Here is a 24,758-nt window from a genome sequence, read left to right as displayed (position 1 = left end):
AAATTAGAGAGGTTAGGAATTAATCAGCCCAAATCTGGCTGAGGAGATGGGATTTTAGGAAGGCTTTGAAGATGGGAAATGCGAGGACTAGTGGGTTCCAGCAGGGAGAGAGTCCGAGGGGGGTGGGATTCTCCCTAATCCCGTCTGGAAGTTAACAGGTAATTCCCCTCTCACAATGTGCGTCTCGCCCCCTCTCCCCGCTCCCATGTCAATCCCTAGAATACTAAACTGTCCGCCCTGACTGCCGTGGTCCCGGACATCCCCGGTTTCCGGAAGATCCTGCCCCGCTCCGACTACATCATCATCCCCAAGGCGACCCTTCAGGAGGACTGGAGCCGACAACCGCTGGAACTGCGGGGGCCGCGGGGCCAGGGGGCTCCCAAGGGTCCACTGGCCGCGCCCAACCGGCCCCGGGAGGCGGGCCCCAGTGGCCCGGGCGTCGCGGCGGCGGAGCCGGGCATCCCCACGGAGGGGCCGGCGGAGGAGGAGGGGGGCTCCTTCTCCCGGGTGGACAGCGTCCGGGAGGTGGCCGCTTCCGAGATCCTGCCTCGCTACGTCGGGCCCGGGGCCGAGAAGGGGACCGGGGAAGTCCTGCTGGACGAGGCCACTCTGGAGATAGGGGAGAACCACCCGTACCAGACCAGCCTGGTCATCGAAGAGACCCTGGTGAGCAGCAGCAGCGCCCCGGACCACCCCAACAGCAGCCTGGCCGTGGCTCATCCGCAGGGCGGGGACAACGTGTCCGTAGTAGCCGTGGTCCGGGTAAGCGGGTCGAAGCCAGCAGCCTCCGCTTCTTGTGGCCCCACTTTCCTCCCGGCCATCTGCGTGGCCCCCTGCGGCAGAAGCAGTGGCGTATTTGTAGCCCTCTGGGACCCTGACCCTTCCCCACCCCGTCCCGGCCGGAATTCCCGTCCCGAGGCCGGATTCAGACCTGAATGGGATAATAATAATAATGGAGGCATTTTGTTAAGGTGATTGGTATTTATTGAGCGCTTACTGGGTGCAGAGCACTGTACTAAATGCTCGGAAGAGTACAACAGACGTGGTTGGCACATGGCCTGCCCATACTGAGCTTACAGTCTAGAGGTTTCCAGTTGTTGAGGGGGCCCGGGGAGGTGTGAAGGCACTGTAACCCCAAAAGAGGTTTAGGGGTGGGCCCCCCCCACGCCCACCCACAGCTCCACACACACACTCCATACAGACTTGCAGATGGACAGATAGCACCCACCCACGGGCCAGTGCCCAAGGCCAGGACTCCTGGGTATTTGGATTCAGGTTGCTCTATCTGCCCTTCCCATGCCCATCCACTGCCCCCAGCCGCGATGGGAAAAGGGTGGTCCATGCTGGGTCACTGGAGGACAGTCAGGGATGGAGGGGGAGGACGCCCGGGGTGGTAGATCGTCCGGGCTGGGGCAGTGGGGGAAAAGTCAGGGGTAGGGGGGTGGGGGAGGGAGAGGACCCTCAGAAACCAGACTGGTGTCGCTGGGGAGGTTACAGGGTGATCAGGTGGTCCCACGGGGGGCTCACAGTCTTCATCCCCATTTTCCAGGTGAGGTCACTGAGGCACAGTGAAGCGAAGTGACTTGCCCACAGTCACACAGCTGACAGTTGGCGGAGCTGGGATTTGAACCCATGCCCTCCGACTCCAAAGCCCGGGCTCTTTCCACTGAGCCACGCTGCTCCTCCTAAGCAGGATAAGCAGAAGAGACCCGGCATGTCCGTTGTCACATCGGCTTCGTACGAACTGGGGTTTACCCCCGGACCATTCTGGACTTGAGCATCCTACACATCCCTGCTGGCTGGAATTAACTTTAAGCTTGGGAAGGGTGCCTTCCTTCTCAGCCAACACCGTCACGGCCAGGGACGGGTGGGGAGTGGAGAGAGGAGGGCCTGCATCCACGGTCCGCTTGCTCTCCAGGTGTTTTTGGTTTTTATTTTGGGTTTTTTTTAAAAAAATGGTACTTGTTAAGCACTTACTATGTACCAGGCCCTGCACTAAGTGCTGGGGTTGATACAAGGTGGGACGTAGTCCGTGTCCCACAAGGGGCTCACGGTCTTCATCCCCATTTTACAGATGAGGTAACAGAGGCACAGAGAAGCGAAGTGACCCAAGGTCACCCAAGAGACGAGGAGCAGAGCCGGGATTAGCGCCCGGGTCCTCGGACCCCTGGGCCCGTGCACTTTCCACTAGGTCACAGCTGCTTCCATGTTGTGCCTCAGGCGGAGTGGGAGTTCAGACCCTTGAGCCAGATGTGTATCCTTGCCTCACTGATCTGTGTGTTTTCTAGGACTCGGAGGAGAGCAGTGCCTCAATACCTGCCACGCAATTCATCGTGTTGCCTCTACCCACCCACTCCGCGGTGGAGAACCCGCCCTCTATCAAACTGGTCAGTTCTGGGGGAAGCAAGGGGTGGGTGGGGAAGAGCTGCGTTCAGCCGGAGCAGGGGAGATCGACTTTATCTTGCCTCCCCTCCTGAGACACCCAGTTCTCAGAAAACGCTGAGGTTCTGTTCTTCTGGACCCCCATGTTTCAGAAACCTTGGACTGCGCACGACTCACCCTGTGTCCGGCTGCTTGCCGTGCCGTATCCGAAAAGGCTTGCGTCCTCAGCAGGGCTATCCCTTATCTGCTGTCGCTGTCTTCCCTAAGTCGGTAGCGAGAGCGAGTCTTGTGGGTAGATCTGAGTATCAGTCATTCGGTGCTATTTATGGAGTGCTTACTGTTTGCAGAGCACACTGTACTAAGCTCCTGGGAGAACACGGTATAGCAGAGTTGGCACACATTCCCTGCCCACAAGGAGCTTACGGTCCAGAAGGGGGAAACGGACGTTAAAATAAATTACAGATATGTACATAACTGCTGGGCAGCTGGGGGAGGATTATCAGATGCTTAAAGGGAACTGATCCAGTTGCTAGGGCGATGCAGAAGGGAGGGTGCTTAGTACACCGCTCAAAAAATATTGATTGAGAGGGAGTAGGGGAAATGAGGTCTTAGTTGGGGAAGGCCTCTTGGAGGAGGTGCGATTTTAGGGGGATTTACAGTGCTGCAGGATGGGAAATATTGGGGCGCCATTGGCAGGAATAAAAAAGAAAAGGGGCTATCTCTTTTGTAGGTCAGTAACAAATCCATTGCACTTTTCAGTGCCGGTTACTACTCGGGCTTATTACTACTTGGGCTTTTCTCCCTTCCTGTTGAGATAAATGTATGATTTTCTAGCACAAAGAGGATCCTAGATCATTGACAAATCATTTCCAAAGGCCACAGATGCACAAGCAGTGAATCTGCAACCCTGCTTTCCATCTTTTGACTGTTACCTCGTAATGCACTTGGAGATATTTGCCTGAGAAGCTCTCTAGTGGCCCTAGTAGCTCTCCAGTAGCCTAGAACGTGAGAGCTCCTTGGACACCTCTCAAGCCTGCACGGGAGCAGGCTGCATTTACGGCCTTGAATATGTCTGTGGTTCCAGCTTTTTGGGCTGTACTGGTGTCCAAATCGCTTGACATTTTGTTAAGCTTGAGGTAATGGGCTGGTCACTATATAAGGTAAATTAAACTTCTGGGTGCTTTTAGATAGGTTTCTTTCTTAGAGACTGGTCAGGGCAGCTGATGACTAGAATCCAACATATCCTTGACCACTGTGGCTAACCCAGGTCTGTGTTTTCCCCCGGCCGTCCAAAATGAGAGGAAGCGGCGTAGCGGTTCACTCAGATAAGCCTTATATTCTTGCCAAAATTGGCAGCGGAGGGGGTTGTGAGGCCTGGATTTGGGACCGGAGACTTTGAAGACATGCAAGGGAATGATTTTCTTCTCTTTTTTAAAAAAAAAAAATAATAAGGGTATTTAAGCGCTTACTATTTTGGAAGAATCCTCTTTAGAATTAGAAAAAGCTTCTGCCGCATCTTGGTGTGAGAATAGAACAGGGAAGTTGTCCAGAGCGAAGCTGTTTGAACTCGTTGCCTCTTATCAAAGTTGGGATTCAGAGGGAGCTGGATATATAAGGGGCAGGATGGGCTAGAGGATGTGGTTCACCGGTGGTCTCAATAGTAAACAGTATTAAGAAATGTGACCGAGTGTTAGGGGAGGAAGATGGGCTTGCGGTCGTGATCATGATCTTACTTTTCATTGACTGTGGCCTTGGGTCTCTTGGTTACCTCTTCGCTGTTTTGTCCACTCTAGGTTAGGACTGGTAATCCAGGTGTCAGGCACCACAGATGTCTTCCCCAGGGGGTTTGCCAGGCAAGGGAACGGGATGCATGTGGCTTCTGAGTGGCGTCTGCTCCTCTGACCCAGGTTGTGTGAAGTTGTGTGAATTATCTCTGCCACGCCTTGGGCTTTGACTCCGTTTCCATTGCTCCAACCGTGGAATCTCTGCTCCTGCTACGGGAGTGGTCGGGGGAGAGTGACACAGGACTCGAGATGGTGTCAGAGTCCTGGATGTGGAGGTTTAGGAAGCCCAAGAAACCCCCGGAGCCCCAGGAAGTGACGGCCCTCAGGCTGGCAGGCCAGACTGCTTGGCATGGAGGGGCCACCGTCCCTCATGCTGGTAGTTGCCAACCCTCCTCTCGATCTTTTCTCTCTTGCGAGAAGGTGGAGAGAATGAGCAAGACCATTTCTGTGACTGGTTCGCAGCTAAGTGGTGTGTTGTGTCGTAGTGACGACAAACGGTGCCGGGCCTAGGAGGCTCATCCTCATCCCTTGTTTCCCCCCTGCAGACCACCACCTATACCCGCCGGGGACACGGGAACTGCACCAACCCAGGCTGCTCCTTCACCTACGTCACCAGGCACAAGCCCCCCAAGTGTCCAACCTGCGGCAACTTTCTGGGAGGGAAATGGATCCCAAAGGTACCGTTCATGCGGCGGTCCAGAAGGTGTGTGTGTGTGTGTGTGTGTGTGTGTGTGTGTGTGTGTGTGTGTGTGTGTGTGTGTGTGTGTGTGTGTGTGTGTGTGTGTGTGTGTGTGCCTGTGTGTGTGTGTGAGAGAGAGAGAGAGACAGACAGACACACAGACCATCAGGTCTTCCCACTCCAGATGCCCTGTAGCTGGGATGTACCATCCATTCCTCATCATGAGAAAACCCTTGATTATGTTCCTGCCTCAGATTCTTTATGTTCTGAAATGGTGATGGTGGTGATGGCATTTGTTAAGCTTTTACTCTGTGCGAAGCACTGTTCTAAGCGCTGCGGGGGCTACAGGGTGATCAGGTTGTCCCACGTGGGGCTCACAGTCTTCATCCCCATTTTACAGATGAGGGAACTGAGGCCCAGAGAAGTTGTGACATTCCCAAAGTCACCCAGCTGATAAGTGGCGGAGCTGGGATTAGAACCCATGACCTCTGACTCCCAAGCCCGGGCTCTTTCCACTGAGCCACGCTGCTTCTCTCTCAGAAATCATCTTAGGGTGCCAGAACAGAAAGAGGAGTTACTTCAGCACTTTATCTAGTGCTTGACACATAGTAACCACTTAACAAATACCATAGTTATCACCCCCTGTAGACTGTAAACCCATGGGCAGGAACAGTTCTATCCACTTATCAATGCTGTTTATTGGGTGCAAAGCAATGTACTTTACGTTTGGGAGACTACAGTACAACAGAGTTTGCAGGCCTGTTCCCTGCCCACAACGAGCTCACAGTCTAGAAGGGGAGCCAGGCAGGATTCTAAATCAATTATAATATATAATTTATAGATATGTACATTAATGTTGGGGGGCTGAGGGTGGGGTGAATGTCAAATGCCCCAAAACCACAGACAACACAGAAGGGCGAGGGAGCTGGGGAAAAGAGGTCTTAATCCAAGAAGGCCTTTTAGAGGAGATGTGTCTTTATTGATGGAGGAAAACAAGTCGGGGAGGTGTTTTTAAAACAGTTCCTAAACCCCAACTTTGACCTGAGCAAGAGAACTAAGCAGAGCCAGTGGAGAGGATTGAGCTGGGCTCAGTTTAGCTGGTCCTGTGACTCTGAAAGACCATACGTTGCCAGTGCCAGGATTGAAACTAGCCGAACCTGGAAAATTGCACCCGCCTTTCTTTCCCCCTTTCACCTTGGGCAGATCATTCATTCATTCGTATTTATTGAACGCTTACCGTGTGCAGAGCACTGTACATCCCCTGGGCCCCTAAATGTGGGTCTGGGGAACATGAGTGTGAGATTCCTTTCAAACCCAGAGAAAACCTGAGCGTTTCGAAAGTTTGAAAGGGCAAACTCAATAAGAAATCAGGCACTGAGGCTCCTGAAAGAGAGTGAGCAGGTCAGCATAACAGTGAGGATTTTGTTGTTTGCGAAAGAGATGGTTTTGTTTTTCTGGGCAGGGGCTGTCATCCCCTCCTCATACCTTTCTAGGAATCTTGAGTTTTCATGTTTATTGCGTGGATTGCTTCACCAACCGGCTTTCCAATATCTTCAGGAGCCAACCTCTCTAAACCTCTCCGCCCCCACTCCCTCGAGCCCCCAAGGCTCGATGCTGTTTAACGTTTGCTGTGTTCCCTCTAGGAAAAATCAGCCAAAGTCAAAGTGGACTCGGGCCCCGGGGCCTCCCCGAGAACCCCGGTGGCGAAAAGAGGCCAGCATCCCGGCGTGCCGGATCAGGGGGCACCCAAAGAAAACTCCTCCAAGCTGACCCTGGAGAACTCGGAAGCGGTCAGCCAGCTCCTGAGTGTCGTTCCTGTGGGAGAGCCGGTCCAGGAAGCGGAGTGGGAGGAGGTGATCATCTCTGAGGCCCATATCCTCGCCAGCACGCTGACCTCCGGCCGTTGCAAGAGTGCGGCCGGGGTGACCCTGGCAGGCGAGGGCGGTGGGCCTCGCGACGCTGCTCCCCGGCCAGCCGAGAGAGACAGCAAGGGCCCAAAGACATCACCACTGGCCGAGGGGACCACCTCCCCCAACCCGTCTCCACTTACCACAGCTAAAAGAGCCCCCGGGTGAGTCGGCGGCAAGTTTTGGGGGGCGTGGAGCTGCCGAGGAGCTTTCTTTCTGAAGAGCTTCTTGCTGAGAGCTCTGAAACTTCCATCCCTGGGATGAACCACCTTGTCCTCTTGGAACCCAGGGGCCCCCAGAGCGCCTTCCCCGCACTCATTCATGCATGCATTCAGTCCTTCATTCCCTCAGTCATATTTATTGAGCACTTACTGCATGCAGAGCACTGTACTAAGCGCTTGGGAGAGTACAGTACGACAAAAAATGGACACATTCCCTGCCCTGGATCGGACCTATTTTAGCAGGGGGAGTAAGGCCTTATCTTCTCTTCAGTTAGGGAGAGTGGTTCAGTTATTTCTCTGGGCACTTGGTGATGATAATACCATCTTCTTTCCTGAGACTACAGTAGCGTTGGGCAATCCCGGCCTACATCTGTAGCTACCGTGACTTCATTCTGGTGAATCAGGTGACCTATTCAGGAGTCCTGTCACTTTGTTCCTTGTGTCTTGATCTGCTTCCGGACTTATTTCTTCAAATCTCATAATGTGGCCTTGGCCCCTCGGGTTTCCCTCCGACTCACCCCTATGGGGTAGTGGCGGCCTGAATAGGGCCGAGACAGCAGAAGTGGTGACATGACACTCACGGGGGCGGGAGAAGGGGACTTCGGTGACCCAGGACTGAGAACCGTGTCTTCTCTCGGAAGCGAGAAGCCCCGAGTTAGAGCCCTCTGGTTCCAAGTAAGTCATCTGTGAAAACAAGATGACTTTTTTGTTATTGTTTTTTTTATCAGTGCCAGAAAGCAGTAGCTGCCCGTTGGCTGACTGTGGGTTTCCTCCCCTTTCCAACCCGCATGGCCCGCTCCGGCCCCCCGGCGGTTCCAGGCGCAAACCCGAAACCACTCTTCTTGTCTTCCAGGGCGGACGTTCCTCCTGTCGGGCCCAGAGCCCAGGAGCTGAAGAGCAAAGCACGGGGCAAGCCCTCCCTGTTGGCCGCGGCGAGACCTATGCGAGCCATCCTTCCCGCCCCGGCAGGCTTGGGGAGAGACAGTGGCCCAGAAGCTCCCAACTGCAGCCAGGCCTTTCCCCTAAATGGTAAAAGACCTAGAGGGGCCCAGAGTGTCTGGGGGTCCCTTGGCATTCACTGTTTTTGTTTTTCCATCTGCCGCTTCCTCCTGTTTGCAGTTGTCCGGCCCCAGATTCACTGTTGGGCCCCACCTCAGCCTCTGCTGTTGCTGAAAGCCGCCGCCTCCCCATTCTTCAGTCACCTGCCCCTCCCTCTGCCCCAGAAAGCCCAGACCGCTGTGAATCGTTGGCTAAACCTTCCAGGGGTTTAAATGCAGCTGCCACTGGGTGCAGGGGGCATTCCCGGTTTCACCTAATTGGCAGACGTTTTCCTTAACCAACCCCCCCGATTCGGGAGACTGCTGTGTTGGGAAAGCGCCAAGGTCATCAGGGCCTAGGGTGAGGAGAGGGGTCTCGGCCTGAGGTGGTGGATGCGGGTAGTTGCAGCTCTAACTACGTGGATTTTGCTGCCGTTAATCTGCCGGAAGAGAGGAAAGTCGTGGTGGGTACCTTAGAAGCAGCGTGGCTCAGTGAAAAGAGCCCGGCTTTGGAGTCAGAGGTCATGGGTTCAAATCCCAGCTCCACCAATTGTCAGCTGTGTGACTTTGGGCGAGTCACTTAACTTCTCTGTGCCTCAGTTACCTCATCTGTAAAATGGAGGTTATATGTGAGCCCCCTCGTGGGACAACCTGATCACCTTGTAACCTCCCCAGCGCTTAGAACAGTGCTTGGCACATAGTAAGCACTTAGTAAATGCCATTATTATTATTATTATTACTGCACAAATCATGCCTGCCACTCTTCCTACAGATAAACCTTCCCCAGTCAGGCCCTCCGGCCTGAAGCCGAGTACCCTGAAGCAGTTGGGTCAGTCTACCCAGCAGGCGCCTGGTAGCACCGACCAAAAGGTGAGGTTGCCCTTTCCCTCTTCCCTCCTCAATGGAAAAGCCGCTCTTGGGAGGTGATCGTCATCCGCTCACCCGGTAGGGGAGGATTTGTGGCCCATCCTGAAGCTACGGCCTGGAGATTTGGGGCCGAAGGGTTCCACCACAGAGAGGCCGTAAGACGTGCCGACAGTGGAGAGTTGCTAGTTGGGTCCGGGAGAGATTTTGTAGACCCTCTGGCTGACCGCTTCCCTGGGGAAAAATCCCGGCTTGGCCGAAAGCACCAGGTGAAGGAGCTTAGGGGTAAGTGGGAAGTTGGCGCGATCCCTGGAGTGCCCTTTCCGGTGGTTTGATGGGTTCTGATCTGCAATCACAGGGCAGCCCTTCCAACAAGGCGTCTCAGGTGAAGGTTGTGGAGGTCAAACCCGACGTATTCCCTTCGTACAAGTACAGCTGCACCGTCACGCTGGTGAGTGTTTCTCGCAGACTTGGGCAGCAGAGGGGCCCTGGTTGAAACGATGCCAGGTGTTTTTTGAATCCTCTTACCGGGGATGTCTGGCATCTTGGGCCTCCACGATGGGGTTGGGCCTTGGGGTCACGCTCCACCAGGAATCACCCCGGGGCGCCAGCTCCGGTCCTAGATGGGAGGCACCGGGGGCTGCAGTAGGGAAGCGAGCGGGATCCGTGGGCTTCTGGTTTTTGGATGCTGCACCACCGGTGCCCCGTCGCTTCCGGAAGTCTGGTTTGGCCGCCGGCAGTGGACATCTGTTGCCTGGCCTGATGTTGGTTCGATTTCCCCCAGGATCTGGGCTTGGCAACATCAAGAGGCCGGGGAAAGTGTAAGAATCCCTCCTGCAGCTACGTTTACACTAACAGGCACAAACCGCGCATCTGTCCCAGCTGTGGCTACAACCTGGCCAAAGAGCGACCTGAGAAAACAGCCAAGCCCCTCGTGAGTGATGACAGCTGCTTAGCAGGGAGAAGGGGGTGCATTTGGGGCTGTCATGCCTTTCAGCTAGTGTGCCTGGAGTTGGGTTGTACGTGCGTGAGGGCGTGGGTGGGAGTTTTGAGGGAGGGAAGGGTGTAACTGGATGTAAATGGCAAGCCCCACATTCATTTCACTGCCCGGAGAACACCAGTCTTGATCTTAAGGCCGGGAACGGGGAGGGTCTGGGAAGTTGCCAGTGGCCTTCCCGTATGCGCCAGGGCAACCGTGTATTGATTGATTGATAATGGTATTTGTTAAGCGCTTACTATGTACAAAGCACTGTTCTAAGCTCTGGGGGAATACAAGGTGATCAGGTTGGCCCACGGGGGAGCTCACAGTCTTCATCCCCATTTTACAGATGAGGGAACTGAGGCACAGAGAGGTGAAGTGACTTGCCCATCACCTGTCTCCAGGGCAGGGGTTGGCTCTGACAGTGGCCTTCGGCAGGCCGGTTCTCAGAAGGCTGGCCATCTTTTTTTGGCAACCCAGGTTCTCCGTGGATCTAGGTGTGCGCGTTTGGATGAAAAGAAGCTGTGGTGAGGGTTTCAGGTTGCTTCTAGATCATTGTGCAGCCTGTTTGCTTTTTCCAACCGACTGTTGTGGAACGTTGCTGCCTTTTAGGTGGCCTCATTCAAGCTGGTGGCCCCTGTGACCAACCGCCTGACCCGTTGGGCAAACAGGCTTGCCCTATGCAGTATTTGGTTTTGCCCAGAGGCAGAGGGATGAGTGAAATGAGAGAGTCCTCATCTGTTCAACTTCGCGATCCCCATCTCTCCCCAGGAGCTGAGGAAGGGGGATCATGTTTACCAACTCTATTGTAGTCTTCCAAGTGCTTAGCACAGTGCTCTGCACACAGTAAGCGTTCAGTTAAAGCTACTGATTAATTGATAGACATCCCTTACTCCTTCCTCCCATCTCTTGCTAGGCCTGAGAGGTATATGGCTAAGCACATCTTTCCCCTTCTAGTTGGGTGTTCCCGGCTGATTCCGACTCCCAGACATTTTGGAGGCTGAGAGTCCAGGACTGGGAACCTCTAGACTGGGAACCCGTTGTGGGCAGGGATTGTCTCTGTTGCTGAAATGTAATAATAATAATAATGGCATTTGTTAAGCGCTTACTACGTGCAAAGCACTGTTCCAAGCCCTGGGGGGATACAAGGTGATCAGGTTGTCCCACGTGGGGCTCACAGTCTTCCTCCCCATTTTACAGATGAGGGAACTGAAGCTGAGAAGCTAAGTGACTTGTCCAAGGTCACAAAGCAGACATATGGCGGAGCCGGGATTCGAACCCATGACCTCTGACTCCAAAGCCCGTGCTCTTTCCACTGAGCCACGCTGAAATGTACTTTCCAAGCGCTCAGCACAGTGCTCTGCACACAGTAAGTGCTCATTCATTCATTCAGTCGTATTTATTGCGTGCTTACTGTGTGCAGAGCACTGTACTAAGCACTTGGGAAGTCCAAGTTGGCAACATCTAGAGACGGTCCCTACGCAGCAGTGGGCTCACAGCCTAGAAGGCAATAAATGTGATTGCATGAATGAATGACTTCCACGCCCAGATAGTTGAGTGTGATGGATCTAATCCCGGCTCTGCCACTTGTCAGCTGTGTGACCTTGGGCAAGTCACAGAACTTCTCTTTGCCTCAGTGGCCTCGTCTGTAAAATGGGGGTGAAGACTGTGAGCCCCTCGTGGGACAACCTGATAACCTTGTATCTATCCCAGCGCTTAGAACAGTGCTTGGAACATAGTAAGCGCTTAACAAATACCATTATTATTGTTATTATTATTATTATGATGATGATGATGATGATGATGATGATGATGATGATGATGTGGCTTAGCCTGCTAAAGCTTCTTGGTCCTGTGAGCCCCCTACTGGTTACTCTTTGCCAGTGCAATTTGCCTTTCATACCTGGTTTTCGCCAACTCCAAATCATCAATCGTATTTATTGAGCGCTTACTATGTGCAGAGCACTGTACTAAGCGCTTGGGAAGTACAAATTGGCAACATATAGAGAGAAGGATCGTATTTATTGAGCGCTTACTGTGTGCAGAGCACTGTACTAAGCGCTTGGAAAGTACAAGTCGGCAACGTAGAGAGACGGTCCCTACCCAACAACGGGCTCACAGTCTTGATGGGGGGGGGGGGGGGTGGGGGGACAGACGACAAAACAAAACACGTGGACAGGTGTCAAGTCGTCAGAACAAGCAAAATTAAAGCTAAATGCACACCATTAACAAAATAAATAGGAGAGTAAATATGTACAAGTAAAACAGAGTAAGGGAAAGAGCGCAGAAGTGAAGTAACTTGCCCAAAGTCACCCAGCTGCCAAGTGGCGGAGCCGGGATTTGAACCCGTGACCTCTGACTCCAAAGCCCGGGCTCTTTCCACTGAGCCACGCTGTTTCTCTACGGACGGACACCGCCCACGCTCCTAACCACACATAGTGACCTAACCCTGCCCATAATACTACTACTACTTATAATAATTGTGGGATTTTAAAGCGCTTTTTGGTGTCAGGCACATCACTACGCCCCGGGGTGGACCCAAGCAAATCAGGTTGGACGCAGTCCCTGACCCGCGTGGGGCTCACGGTCTCCGTCCCCATCATCATCATCATCAATCGTATTTATTGAGCGCTCGCTACGTGCAGAGCACTGCACTAAGCGCTTGGGAAGTACAAATTGGCAACACATAGAGACAGTCCCTACCCAACAGTGGGCTCACAGTCCAAAAGGGGGAGACAGAGAACAAAACCAAACATACTAACAAAACAAAACAAACAGAATAGATATGTACAAGTAAAGTAAATAAATAAATAGAGTGACAAATATGTACAAACATATATCCACATGTACAGGTGCTGTGGGGAAGGGAAGGAGGTAAGAAGGGGGGGATGGAGAGGGGGACAAGGGGGAGAGAAAGGAAGGGGCTAAAAGGGGGAGACAGAGAACAAAACCAAACATACCAACAAAATAAAACAAATAGAATAGATATGGACAGTCCCTACCCAACAGTGGGCTCATACATCATCATCATCATCAATCGTATTTATTGAGCACTTACTGTGTGCAGAGCACTAGTGTGGGGCCAAAAAATTAGTGTGATTAGTAGGATATGTGTTCTTGTCTCTGTCTTCTGGGAGTGCATGATCTCACATCCCCTCCAATAGGTCTTCCCCGCTGAAGCCCACTTTTCCCCTTACTCCCTGTCGCTTCTGCGTTTCCTGTGCATGTGGATCTGCGTTTAAATGTGGTATTCACGCCACCCTCAGTCCCGCAGTACTTTTGGATGTATCCGTAATTCTTTTCATGTTTTTCCTTTCCCTCTGGACTGTAAGCCCCTTGTGGGAAGGGAACATTGTCTGCCAACTCCTTTTTATTGTACTCTCCCAAACCCTTCATGTAGTGCTTGGCATACAGTTTGCACTCAGTAAATTCATTCAATTGTATTTATTGAGCGCTTACTGTATGCAGAGCACCGTACTGTATCCCAGCCTGAATACTGCATCAGCCTCCTTGCCGACCTCGCTGCCTCCAATTTGCGTTTCACTCTGCTGCCCTGCTCATTTTTCGAAAGCATTCTTCTGCATGTCTCCCTCCTTATCCCTCCTTAGAGAAGCAGCGTGGCTCAATGGAAAGAGCACAAGCTTGGGAGTCAGAGGTCATGGGTTCTAATCCCGGCTCCGCCACTTGTTAGCTGTGTGATTTGGGGCAAGTCTCTTACCTTCTCTGTGCGTCAGTTCCCTCATTGTAAAGTGGGGATTAAGATGTGAGCCCCATGTGGGACAACCTGATCACCTTGTATCCCCCCCATTGCTTAGAACTGTGCTTTGTACATAGTAAGTGCTTAACAAATACCATTATTATTATTATTATCCTCCTCTCTCATCTCCCACTTCACCGTAACTTGCACTCTTTGTTCCTCTCAAGCCAGACTTCTCACTGTATCTGGTTCTCATCTTTCCCACCCCCAGGCTCACATCTTCTGTCTTGCTTGGAGCTCTCTCCTCATTCATATCTGGCAGACCCCTGCTATTCCCATCTTCAAAGCCCTTCCGAAATCACATCTCCTCCAGGAGACCTTTTTTGCCCAATCCATCTGTGCTATTTATTGTGCAAATACTGTGTGCAGAGCACTGTTCTGAGCTCTAGGGAAAGTACAAAACAGTTGGTGGACATGTTTCTGGCCCATAACAAGCTTGACTCTCTCATCTCTCCACCCTAATAGTAATAATTAGTAATAGTAGGCCTACCTTCTTTCCCCTATAACCACGACTTCAACAATTCCACCTAACCACCTGCATGCTCAACCTGTCCCACCCCCATCCAGCCAGGTAGGACTTAATTATATATCTTTATACTCCATCTATAACTTCTGTCAGTTCCATTAAAGAGTAAACACTTTGAGGGCAGGGATCATATAATTCTGTTTTAGTCCTCCATGTGCTTAATATGTACAGCGCTCTGCCCATAGGTGCTCAGTAAATGCTATCGATTGCTCAAGCCTAAAAGACTATCTAAGCTTTTCAGGTCAGGTGAGATCTCGGAGGATTGAACGTTCTCTGGGTGATTAAATCCTACAAGGGGCCCGCCAAACAGTTGGGAAATTCTTCTTTTTTTACCAGACCCAAACTTCAGTGCATTTTTCTTTGTCCAGGCGGTGGGAGTCCACATCTTCCCCACAGAAATTCTTCTGTTTCCTTCGAAGGAAACCCTAATTTATAAGACTATTCCCCCCAACCATTCCTTCCATTTTGTCACTTTTTGTGGCCTTTTCTGGGTTTGGGCGTTAAGTACGCAGACCCAAACCGAAAGCAGTAATAAGAATCTGACCAGAGCTGAGAATAGCAAAATGACTCCTCCTTGTACAGTGGCTTTTCGCTGCTGACTCACTCGGGACTTTTTCTGCTGTCGTGACCCCTAACCAATCATCTTTCCCCATCCTGTGTCTGTGGTGTTTACTCTCATCCCCGCCTGCGCGTTTTGGCCCTAGCGACCCATCCTTTTTCTTCAGGGTCAATCTCCCTGATAGGTCTAAGCCTCTGAATTCTGCTCCCACCTCCCAAAGGTAGCTGCCCACGCAAGTCCGTATCACCTCGTGAGATTTCGGCGTGTTCTCCAGTCCTCCATCCTGTCCATCAGTAAAGTTATTGACTAGGACCGGTCCCTGGAAGGGTCCAGAAGGGGTCCACTTCCATTGGCCTTCCCCAATCTGTAGCGATCTCTGGGGTGGTACCCACCCCCAAAAGGCCATCCTTTCCCAGTTGGTCACTGAGGAAGTCACGGGAGGTGGCTTCCAAAATCTTAATTGAAGTCCTGATAGATTACGTCGATGGCTTGTCTCCCCTCTCTGCACCGTCACTCCTTTGCGGAGGGAGATTCGGTTTTTGATTGGCATGATTTGTTCTTTGCCAAACCATAGTGGTGATTTCCTAGTATCTCCTACTTGACTAGGTTAACGGAACATTCATTCTGAGGTCTTCCCAGGTTTCAGTGTGAGGTGGAGAGGTCCGGAATCACAAAGGTCATAAATCAATCAGTCATTTTTTGAGTGCTTACACTGTGCTAGAGTACTTTATTAAGCACTCAGGAGAATACAGCAGAGTTGGTAGGCACATTCCCTGCCCTCAGTGAGCTTACAGTCTAGCTTACAGCCCCCCGGTTGGCCCTCTTCCAGTGTTCAACGCACGTCCAAAATTGCAGCTAGGGATCTGCTAGTACATCCACTGGTTCTTTGAGAACTTTAGGGCGCAGGCCACGACGGATGCCCTCCGTTTTTTCCAATCCTTTCAACCGTTTCACTGGCCTGGTTTGGCTTTCCGGCCTTCCGTCTCGGGCAGAGCTGGCGCTGTTCAACCGGTAACTTTTGCCGTCTTTTGTAAAGCCAGAAGCGAGGGACATTACTGAAAGCTTCAGTCTCTTCTGAGTCCATCATCAGCTGACCTTGTAGTAATGCCCGCTTCCCCCTCTAGACTGTAAGTCATTGTGGGCAGGGCATGTATCTGCCAACTCTGTTATATCGTACTCTCCCAAGCCCTAAATACAGTAAATTCCAGTAACAATGCCCCTTCCGGCGTACCAGAGGCAACTTTCCCTGGTAACCCTCCCCCTTTTAACTAGTAATAATAATAATAATGTTGGTATTTGTTAAGCGCTTACTATGTGCCAAGCCCCGTTCTAAGCGCTGGGATAGGTACAAGGCTATTAGGTTGGCCCACTTGAGGCTCACAATCTTGATCCCCGTTTTACAGATGAGGTCACTGAGGCCCAGAGAAGTGAAGTGACTTGCCCAAAGTCACACAGCAGACAAGTGGCGGAGCCGGGATTAGAACCCAGGTCCTTGGGACTCCCAAGCCCCCGTGCTGTTTCCACTAAGCCACGCTGCTTCTCGAAGGAGGGGTCTGTTGTTGCCGTGTAGATCTCACACTGACTGCACCCCTCTTCCAGCTTCAACTTTTCTCTCCTACTTTGTAGGAGAAGGACACACAAGCACGGCGGTCCGGCCTAGGTTCTGATTTTAGCTAATTTCCCATTTGGCCTGCATGCCCCTCAGGTGTTCTTGGGCCCTTGCTGATCTGATCATTCTTCCTCTGTTGTGTTAGAGCTCCCTCCCGAACTTGCAGCCTTCTAGAGAAGCAGCGTGGCCCAGTGGAAAGAGCCCGGGCTTTGGAGTCAGAGATCATGGGTTCAAATCCCAGCTCCATCAACTGTCCGCTGTGTGACTTTGGGCAAGTCACTTCACTTCTCTGGGCCTCAGTGACCTCATCTGTAAAATGGGGATTAAGACTGTGAGCCCCCCGTGGGACAACCTGATCACCTTGTAACCTCCCCTGCGCTTAGAACAGTGCTTTGCACATAGTAAGCGCTTAATAAATGCCATCATCATTATTATTATCATTATTCTATATCCAACTCTTGAGAGTCTCCGTTCAGCTGAGTCCTCTTTTTTTTTTTTTAAATGGTATTTTTTAAGGGCTAGACTATACGCTCATTAGGGGCAGGGGACAGGTCTGCTAATTCTGTTGTATCGTTCTCTCCCAAGAGCTCAGTACAGTGTTGTGCGTATAGTAAGCACTCAATAAGTACAGTTGATTGATTATTATTATGTACCAGACACTAGCAGCCTGCTAGATCCAAGCTAATCAGGTTGGACACAGTCCATGTCCCACTTGGGGCTCACGGTGTCAGTCCTCAGTTTACAGATGAGGTAACCGAAGCCCAGAGGAGTGGCATACAGCAGACAAGTAGCAGAGCCAGGAATAGAACCCAAGTCCTAATGACGTAATTTAGCGAGGCCCAACTTGGTGGCTTGGGTGGCCGCTCCTCAGCCAGGCAAGGAGATGGAGGCTGACCCTTCACTCTCCAGGAGACTAGGAGGGGCCTCTCGGGAACGTTTTGCAGCCCGGAATCTCCCCCCATTTCCTTCCCCCTCCTCCCGAGAGCAGCGGCCCCCGTTGGGTAGGGACCGTCTCTATATGTTGCCAACTTGTACTTCCCAAGCGCTTAGTACAGTGCTCAGTAAATACGATTGAATGAATGAATGACTATAGCCCTACTGAGAGCTCACCTCAGTCAATCAATCAATCGTATTTATTGAGCGCTTACTGTGTGCAGAGCACTGTACTAAGCGCTTGGGAAGTACAAGTTGGCAACAGATACAGTCCCTACCCAACAGTGGGCTCACCTCCTCCAGGAGACCTTCCCAGACTGAGCCCCCTCCTTCCTCTCCCCCTTCTCCCCCTTTCCATATTCTCCGCCTTACCTCCTTCCCTTCCCCACAGCACCTGTATATATGTATTATGTTTGTACGGATTTATTACTCTATTTATTTTACTTGTACATATCTATTCTATTTATTTTATTTTGTTAATATGTTCGGTTTTGTTCTCTGTCTCCCCTTTCTAGACTGTGAGCCCACTGTTGGGTAGGGACTGTCTCTAGGTGTTGCCAACTTGGACTTCCCACACGCTTAGTCCAGTGCTCTGCACACAGTAAGCGTTCAATAAATATGATTGATTGATTATAGCCTCCACCTCCCTCCAGCCCCAGCTCTTGGTGAGGCTGGTGCTGGAAGCCGGCCCCCAACCCTCTCACTTCCTCCCCACCAGGCCAGAGCGCGGGACACGCGCAGGCTTCTGGCCTTATTTTTAAATGGGTCTGCACACCAGGAACTGAGGCCACCGGAAGCAGCTGGGAAAGAACCCCAGGCACCCTGAGTAACCCGACGGGCCAGGCCTGGTGGATCTGGCCAACCTAATTATAGTAATAACTGTGGTATCTGTTAAGCGCTTACTCTGTGCCAGGCACCGCAGCGTGGCTCAGTGGAAAGAGCCCGGGCTTTGGAGTCAGAGGTCAGGGGTTCGAATCCCGGCTCCACAATTGTCAGCTGTGTGACTTTGGGCAAGTCACTTCACTTCTCTGTGCCTCAGTTCCCCCATCTGTTTAAAATGGGGATTAAGACTGTGAGCCCCACGTGGGACAACCTGGTCACCTTGTATCCCCCCCAGCGCTTAGAACAGTGCTTTGCATATAGTAAGCGCTTAACACATACCATCATTATTATTATTATTATTATTACAAGGTAATCAGGTTGGGCACAGTCCCTGTCCCACAGTCTTAATCCCCATTTTACAGATGAGGTCACTGAGGCCCAAAGAAGTGAAGTGACTTGCCCAAAGTCACACAGCAGACAAGTGGTGGAGCCGGGATTAGAACCCAGGTCCTTCAGACTCCCGGGCCCTGTGACCTATCCGCCTAAGCCACGCTGCTTCTCCGATTGGTTCAGCCTTAATCAGTCAATCAATCAATCAATCGTATTTATTGAGCGCTTACTGTGTGCAGAGCACTGTACTAAGTGCTTGCAAAGTACAAGTTGGAAACATATAGAGACAGTCCCTACCCAACAGTGGGCTCACAGTCTAGAAGGGGGAGACAGAGAACAAAACCAAGCATATTAACAAAAGAAAATAAATAGAATAGATATGTACAAGTAAAATAAATAAATAAATAAATAAATAGAGTAATAAATATGTACAAACATATATACATATATACAGGTGCTGTGTGGAAGGGAAGGAGGCAAGACGGGGGGGATGGAGAGGGGGATGAGGGGGAAGCCCCCACAGAGGCAGGAAGATTGGGTAGGCATGGGTGGGGGGGTCCATTCATTCATTCAATCGTATTTATTGAGTGCTTACTGTGTGCAGAGCACTGTACTAAGCGCTTGGGAAGTACAAGTTGTCAACATATAGAGATGGTCCCTACCCAGCAGTGGGCTCACAGTCCAGATACCGCTCCCCGAATCTCTTCTGAAGAGGTTCGTCTAGACAGGGCCCTCAGAGGCTGGGGCGAGGGAGGGAGGCCCCCCGTCTCCCCCGACGGCTCACTGAGCTGCCCTGCGTCCCGCCCCCCGCCCCAGGAAGTGAGCCTGGCTCCCAGCGATGCCCTGAACACGGCCGAGCCCCTGAGCCAAGCCCAGAAGGAGATCCAGCACCAGTCCACCCTGCAGCTGCTGCGCAAGGCCCTGCAGATCCCGGAAAACGAGTCCGAGCTGGCCGAGGTCTTCGCCCTGATCCACGAACTCAACAGCTCCCGCCTCATCCTGTCCAACGTGAGTGAGGAGACTGTCACCATCGAGCAGACCTCTTGGTCGAACTATTACGAGTCTCCGTCCACGCAGTGCCTCCTCTGTAGCAGCCCATTATTCAAAGGGGAACAAAAGTAAGCCCATTTCAGCTTTTCCCTGCCCCGTGGTTGCCCCTTCTCCCCAGAACTCAAACCCTGGAGCCATTCTGCTCCACCCCGCCATGCCCGCGTCCCTGGCACGTTTCTGAATTGGGGTGAGGGGGTGGTCTCGCTACCTACTGAGTCCCCTTCGCTCCCACCCACCCTGCTGTCGCTCTCTCCAGAAATCCCATCGATAGACCAGTATCCCCAGGCAGCACTTGTTTTGAACTAGGCACTTAGGTTAACTTTTCTTCCCCATCCCATCCCTGATCATGTTGCCACTTGGCCCATCGGAATGCACCAGACCGCCCTGGCCTGGTTGGCGAGGGTGGGGTGGTGCCCGAGGGGCGTGAAGGATGGGTAGGGTTGAGTGGATTCGGTACTGCTGAAAGAGGATGGGTTCGTGAGCCGTGGTTGGAGAGTTGCCACCTGGAAAACCTGAAGCATCCTTTTAGATTCGCGGCTCCGGTTTTAGGGTCTGCCCGAAGCCCACCCCAGCAACGTCCTCAAGTTTCCCGGGATCTTGGGAGCAAAACCTGCTCACGCAGGCCTACAGCTCCAGCGGCCAGTGGTGTCCATTTTTACCCCTTTCTCTGGGCAGCGGTGCCTGGTGGAAAGCGTGGAAGCCTGGAAGTCTGAGGGCCTGGATTGTAATCGCTGCTCCGGCAGTTGTCCGCCAGTTGTTGTACCTCGGGTACCTCGTTGGCAAAAAGGGGGTGCCACCCCTGTTCTCTCCCCACTCAGACTGTGAGCCCCCGTGTGGGACAGGGACCGTGTCCAACCCGACAATCGGCTGTCTCCCCGAGCCCGGCACCTCGTCGGCCCCGAAAGGATCTCCCCCACCGTGCCGGTTTTCGTTTGTTTCAGCTCCCTGGCGGGGCCGCAGGAGTGCTGGCTGCTGACGGCCAGCCGGCTGCAGGTGGTCACCGCCCAGGTGAAGATGTGCCTGAACCCCCGCTGTCTGGCCCTGCACAGCTTCATGGACATCTACACAGGTAAGCGGGTAACCAGGTCAGGGAAGCAGCACGGTCTAGTGACGATGATGATGATGGTATTTGTTAAGCGCTTACCATGTGCAAAGCACTGTTCTGAGCGCCGGGGAGGTTACAAGGTGATCAGGTTGTCCCAGGGGGGCTCCCGGTTTTAACCCCCATTTTACAGATGAGGTAACTGAGGCACAGAGAAGTGAAGTGACCTGCCCAAAGTCACACAGCTGACAGTTGGCGGAGCCGGGATTTGAACCCATGACCTCTGACTCCAAAGCCCGGGCTCTTGCTTTACTTCTAGACTGTGAGCCCGCTGTTGGGTAGGGACTGTCTCTGTGTGTTGCCGACTTGTACTTCCCAAGCGCTTAGTACAGTGCTCTGCACACAGTAAGCGCTCAATAAATTTGATTGACTGATTGATTACCACTGAGACACACTGCTTCTCTAGTGGATAGAGCTCGGGCCTGGGAGACGGACAGCGTGGGTTCTAATCCCGGCCCCGCCACATGCCTGCTTTGTGACGTTGGGCAAGTCACTTAACTTCTCTGGGCCACATTTCCCTCATCTGGAAAATGGGGATGAAGACTGAGAACCCCAGTATGGGACAGGGACTGTGTCCAACCTGATTGCCTTGAATCTACCCCAGTGGTTGGAGAAGTGCTTGGCATGTGGTCTTTGTTAAGCGGTTACCATGATTATGATTTATTTTTTTTGTCTGTCTCCCCCTTCTAGACTGTGAGCCCGTTGTTGGGTAATAATAATAATAACAATAATAATGATAGTATTTAAGTGCTTACTATTCATTCATTCAATTGTATTTATTGAGCGCTTACTGTGTGCAGAGCACTGTACTAAGTGCTTGGGAAGTACAAGTTGGCAGCATATAGAGATGGTCTCTACCCAACATGGGGCTCGCTTACTATGTGCAAAGCACTGTTCTAAGCGCTGGAGAGGTTTACAGGGTGATCAGGTTGTCCCAAGGGGGCGCTCACAGTTTTAATCCCCATTTTCCAGATGAGGGAACTGAGACCCAGAGAAGTGAAGTGACTTGCCCAAAGTCACATAGCTGACAATTGGCGGAGCCGGGATTTGAACGCATGACCTCTGACTCTAAAGCCCGGGCTCTTCCCACTGAACCATGCTGCTTCTTTATAGGGACCATCTCTATATGTTGCCGACTTGTACTTCCCAAGTGCTTATAGTCCAGTGCTCTGCACACAGTAAGTGCTCGATTAATATGATTGAATGAATGATTATTATTATTGATATTATTATTAATATTGTTATCATGTAGGGCCCCTGGACAGGGAGCAGGTGGCCTTCTTCGGGCCACCACCCACATCCGGGGCAGTGGCCCCGGGAAGCAGCATGGCGTAGTGGATAGAGCACGGGCCTGGGAGAAGGTCATGGGTTCTAATCCTGACTCTGCCACTTGTCTGCCGTTTGACCTTGGGCAAGTCATTTCACTTCCCTGGGTTTCAATTCCCTCATCTGTAAAATGGGGAGTGAGACTAAACCCCACATGGGACAGGGACTATTCCCAATCTGATTTGCTCGTATCCACCCCAGCGCTTAATATACTGCCTGACACTTAGTAAGCACTTGACAAACAACACTTTTATTATTATCTGGGGCTGGCAGCACCCCAGCTGCAGAATGAGGATCTTCTCTTGAAGACAGAGTATGGGCGGGGAAGCGGAGCGGGCTCAGGCTCAGCATCGCCTCGCATGAGGCCTTTGGATGATGATGATGATGATGGCATTTGTTAATCACTTATTATGTGCAAAGCACCGTTCTAAGCGCTGGGGCACATACAAGGGGATCAGGTTGTCCCACATGGGGCTTACAGTCTTCATCCCCATTTTACAGATGAGGCAACTGAGGCACAGAGAAGTTAAGCGGCTTGCCCAAGGTAACACACCTGACAATTGGCAGAGCCAGGATTTGAACCCACGTCCTCTGACTCCCAAGCCCGTGCTGTTTCCATTGAGCCATGCTGCTTCTCTGGACATTTAATATCCACCCCACCCGTGCAGCACTTGTGTACACAGCTTGAAATTATGATAAATTATTTATATTAATGTCTCTCTCCCCCTCTGGACCGTAAGCTCATTATGGGCAGGGAACGTGTCTACTGATTCCATTGCATTCTACTCTCCCAAGTGCTTAGAACAGTGCTCTGCACGTGTGAAGCCCCGAATAAATACTCATTAGAGTATTAAATAAAGCATTCAATAATAAATTGATAGGCCGGCTTAGGGAGAGCCGGATCGCCGAAGGGACCCAGAGGACTTAGTGGTTTATTGGCTTTTATCCGGCAGGTCTGTTCAACGTGGGGAACAAACTGCTGGTGAGCCTTGATCTGCTGTTTGCCATCCGGAACCACATCAAGCTGGGAGAGGACCCCAAGGTGTCCATCGGCAGCGTCCTGGACTCTGTGCAGGAGCAGACCGGTGAGTTCCTTCCGTCCGGTCCCCCGGGTGAGTTGGAGGATTGGCTGAAGGCTCTGGAAGTCGAAGCGGAGCAGGCTTCCAACTGAAGGCTCTGGAAGTTACATTTGATGAAGAAGTCCAAGGGGAAGAGGCTTCTAGGCCTCACCTCCCCACCGCACTGTGGCTTTTGGGAGGGGAGAAGCTCCTTTCTGGCTTTTTAGGACTGGCGGTGAGACTGTGGCCATATGCTGATCACCGGAGATTCATCCGAAACGTAGGCCTCCCTGTCCTAACGGACAGCCTTTGGACCCTGGCCTGCAATCGGATCCTCTTGTGGCCGGGGCCTGATCTGTCCTCTTCACTGCAGCTTCCCTGTCCGATATTCCCTGAATCCATCAAAGAGGCTTCTGAATTCCTTCCATTTCCCCACCTGGCCTCCCCTCTGGGGCAGGTGGCGAGCTCCCTGGACCTGATGGTGCCCGTCTTCTGACAACTCTGAGTAGAGCCAGAGTGGTCTGACAGGGTCCGGCCACCCACTGCCTTGGAGGGCTAATTCTCTGAAAAGGTTTGGGCGGGGAGAGTGAGCCCCGAAGGGTCCGCAGATTTGTGTTGCTCGTCGGTGGCAGAGAAATTCGCAAAGTGTGGTGTCCCCGACCTCGCTTACTCTGTCTAATCTTCCTGTCATTGCAGAGAAAACCCTGAGCCCCGAGGAGCTTAGCCAGCTCCAGGAGCTGCTGTGCAACGGCTACTGGGCGTTTGAGTGCCTGACGGTCCGGGACTACAACGACATGATCTGCGGGGTCTGCGGGGTCGCCCCCAAGGTGGAGATGGCCCAGAGGAACGAGGCGAACGTGCTGGCGCTGAAGAACGTGGAGGTATTCGATCGTAGGGCGGCCCAGTGGCATTGGGCCTTGAGGTGATCTTTACCCGATCTTCTGCCAGTCACCTCGGAACCTCTGAGGTCTTCCAGTCAGTTGCCCTCACGGGCACCTTCGGCGGTCACTGCTCTTGGGGTAAGGATAGATTGGGGGCGGGTCACGAGATTTAAGCCCTGGAGCAGATCTCGGGGAAGAAATGATGAAGAAAAGGGGAAGAAATGGGGCTTGGCGCAGCTCAGCAGCGGGCTGGAGTTGATCAGGAGCCATGGGCTAGTTTTTTTTTGTGCACTGGGAGCCCCTGGAGAGCAGGGAGCAGAAGCTCCCTCCCTGCCAGAGGAAGGAGTATTGAACAGTTTCCAGCCTCGAGGGATTCACCGTGCACTGAGGACTTCCCTCCCCCTTCCCACCGGTACTTCCAGAAGGAAGCACAATGAGAAAACCATAATAATAATAACAATAATGATATTTGTTAAGCGCCTACTGTGTGCCAGGCACTGTTCTAAGCGCTGGGGTGGATAGAAGCAGATCAGGGTGGACGCAGTCCCTGTTCCACAAGGGGCTCACAGTCTCAATCCCCATTTTACGGATGAGGTAACTGAGGCACAAAGAAGTGAGTGACTTGCCCAGGGTCACACAACAGACAGGTGGCGGAGCCTGGAGTAGAACCCATGACGTTCTTACTCCCAGGCCCGTGCTGTATCCACTATATCATGCTGTTCCTCTAACTAACCTGTTCCTCTAACTAACCTGCCCTCCTCTGATTTGATCAGGTAGCTGTCGACTTCATTTAGTAGTTGAGTGTGTCCGCAGTACACATCCTGACACCATTACCCTCTGGCAACTTTGTTTCTAAGGGATGTGTTTCTTTGTTTCGCACCTTCTGGGCACC

General features: G+C 52.2%; 1 protein-coding gene across 2 annotated transcripts in view; it reads left to right on the top strand.

Annotated features, from left to right (window-relative positions):
• Positions 1–24,758, top strand: part of HMGXB3 (HMG-box containing 3) — a 47,706-nt gene that overhangs the window by 14,500 nt on the left and 8,448 nt on the right. The window contains exons 4-15 of one of the 2 annotated variants that reach the window (XM_038771961.1): positions 220–666; positions 2,289–2,387; positions 4,712–4,843; positions 6,489–6,916; positions 7,827–8,002; positions 8,783–8,880; positions 9,233–9,325; positions 9,659–9,808; positions 19,266–19,567; positions 20,441–20,568; positions 22,881–23,012; positions 23,682–23,866. In XM_038771961.1, coding sequence (XP_038627889.1) covers positions 220–666; positions 2,289–2,387; positions 4,712–4,843; positions 6,489–6,916; positions 7,827–8,002; positions 8,783–8,880; positions 9,233–9,325; positions 9,659–9,808; positions 19,266–19,567; positions 20,441–20,568; positions 22,881–23,012; positions 23,682–23,866 — 2,370 coding nt within the window. Of the gene's footprint in view, positions 1–219; positions 763–2,288; positions 2,388–4,711; positions 4,844–6,488; positions 6,917–7,826; positions 8,003–8,782; positions 8,881–9,232; positions 9,326–9,658; positions 9,809–19,265; positions 19,568–20,440; positions 20,569–22,880; positions 23,013–23,681; positions 23,867–24,758 lie in introns of both variants that reach the window. The other variant, XM_038771960.1, reaches the window with a different exon arrangement.

The sequence above is a fragment of the Tachyglossus aculeatus genome, chromosome X1, assembly GCF_015852505.1.
Source record: "Tachyglossus aculeatus isolate mTacAcu1 chromosome X1, mTacAcu1.pri, whole genome shotgun sequence".
Taxonomy (NCBI): Eukaryota; Metazoa; Chordata; class Mammalia; order Monotremata; family Tachyglossidae; genus Tachyglossus; species Tachyglossus aculeatus.
This window is presented reverse-complemented; position numbering and strand designations above follow the sequence as displayed.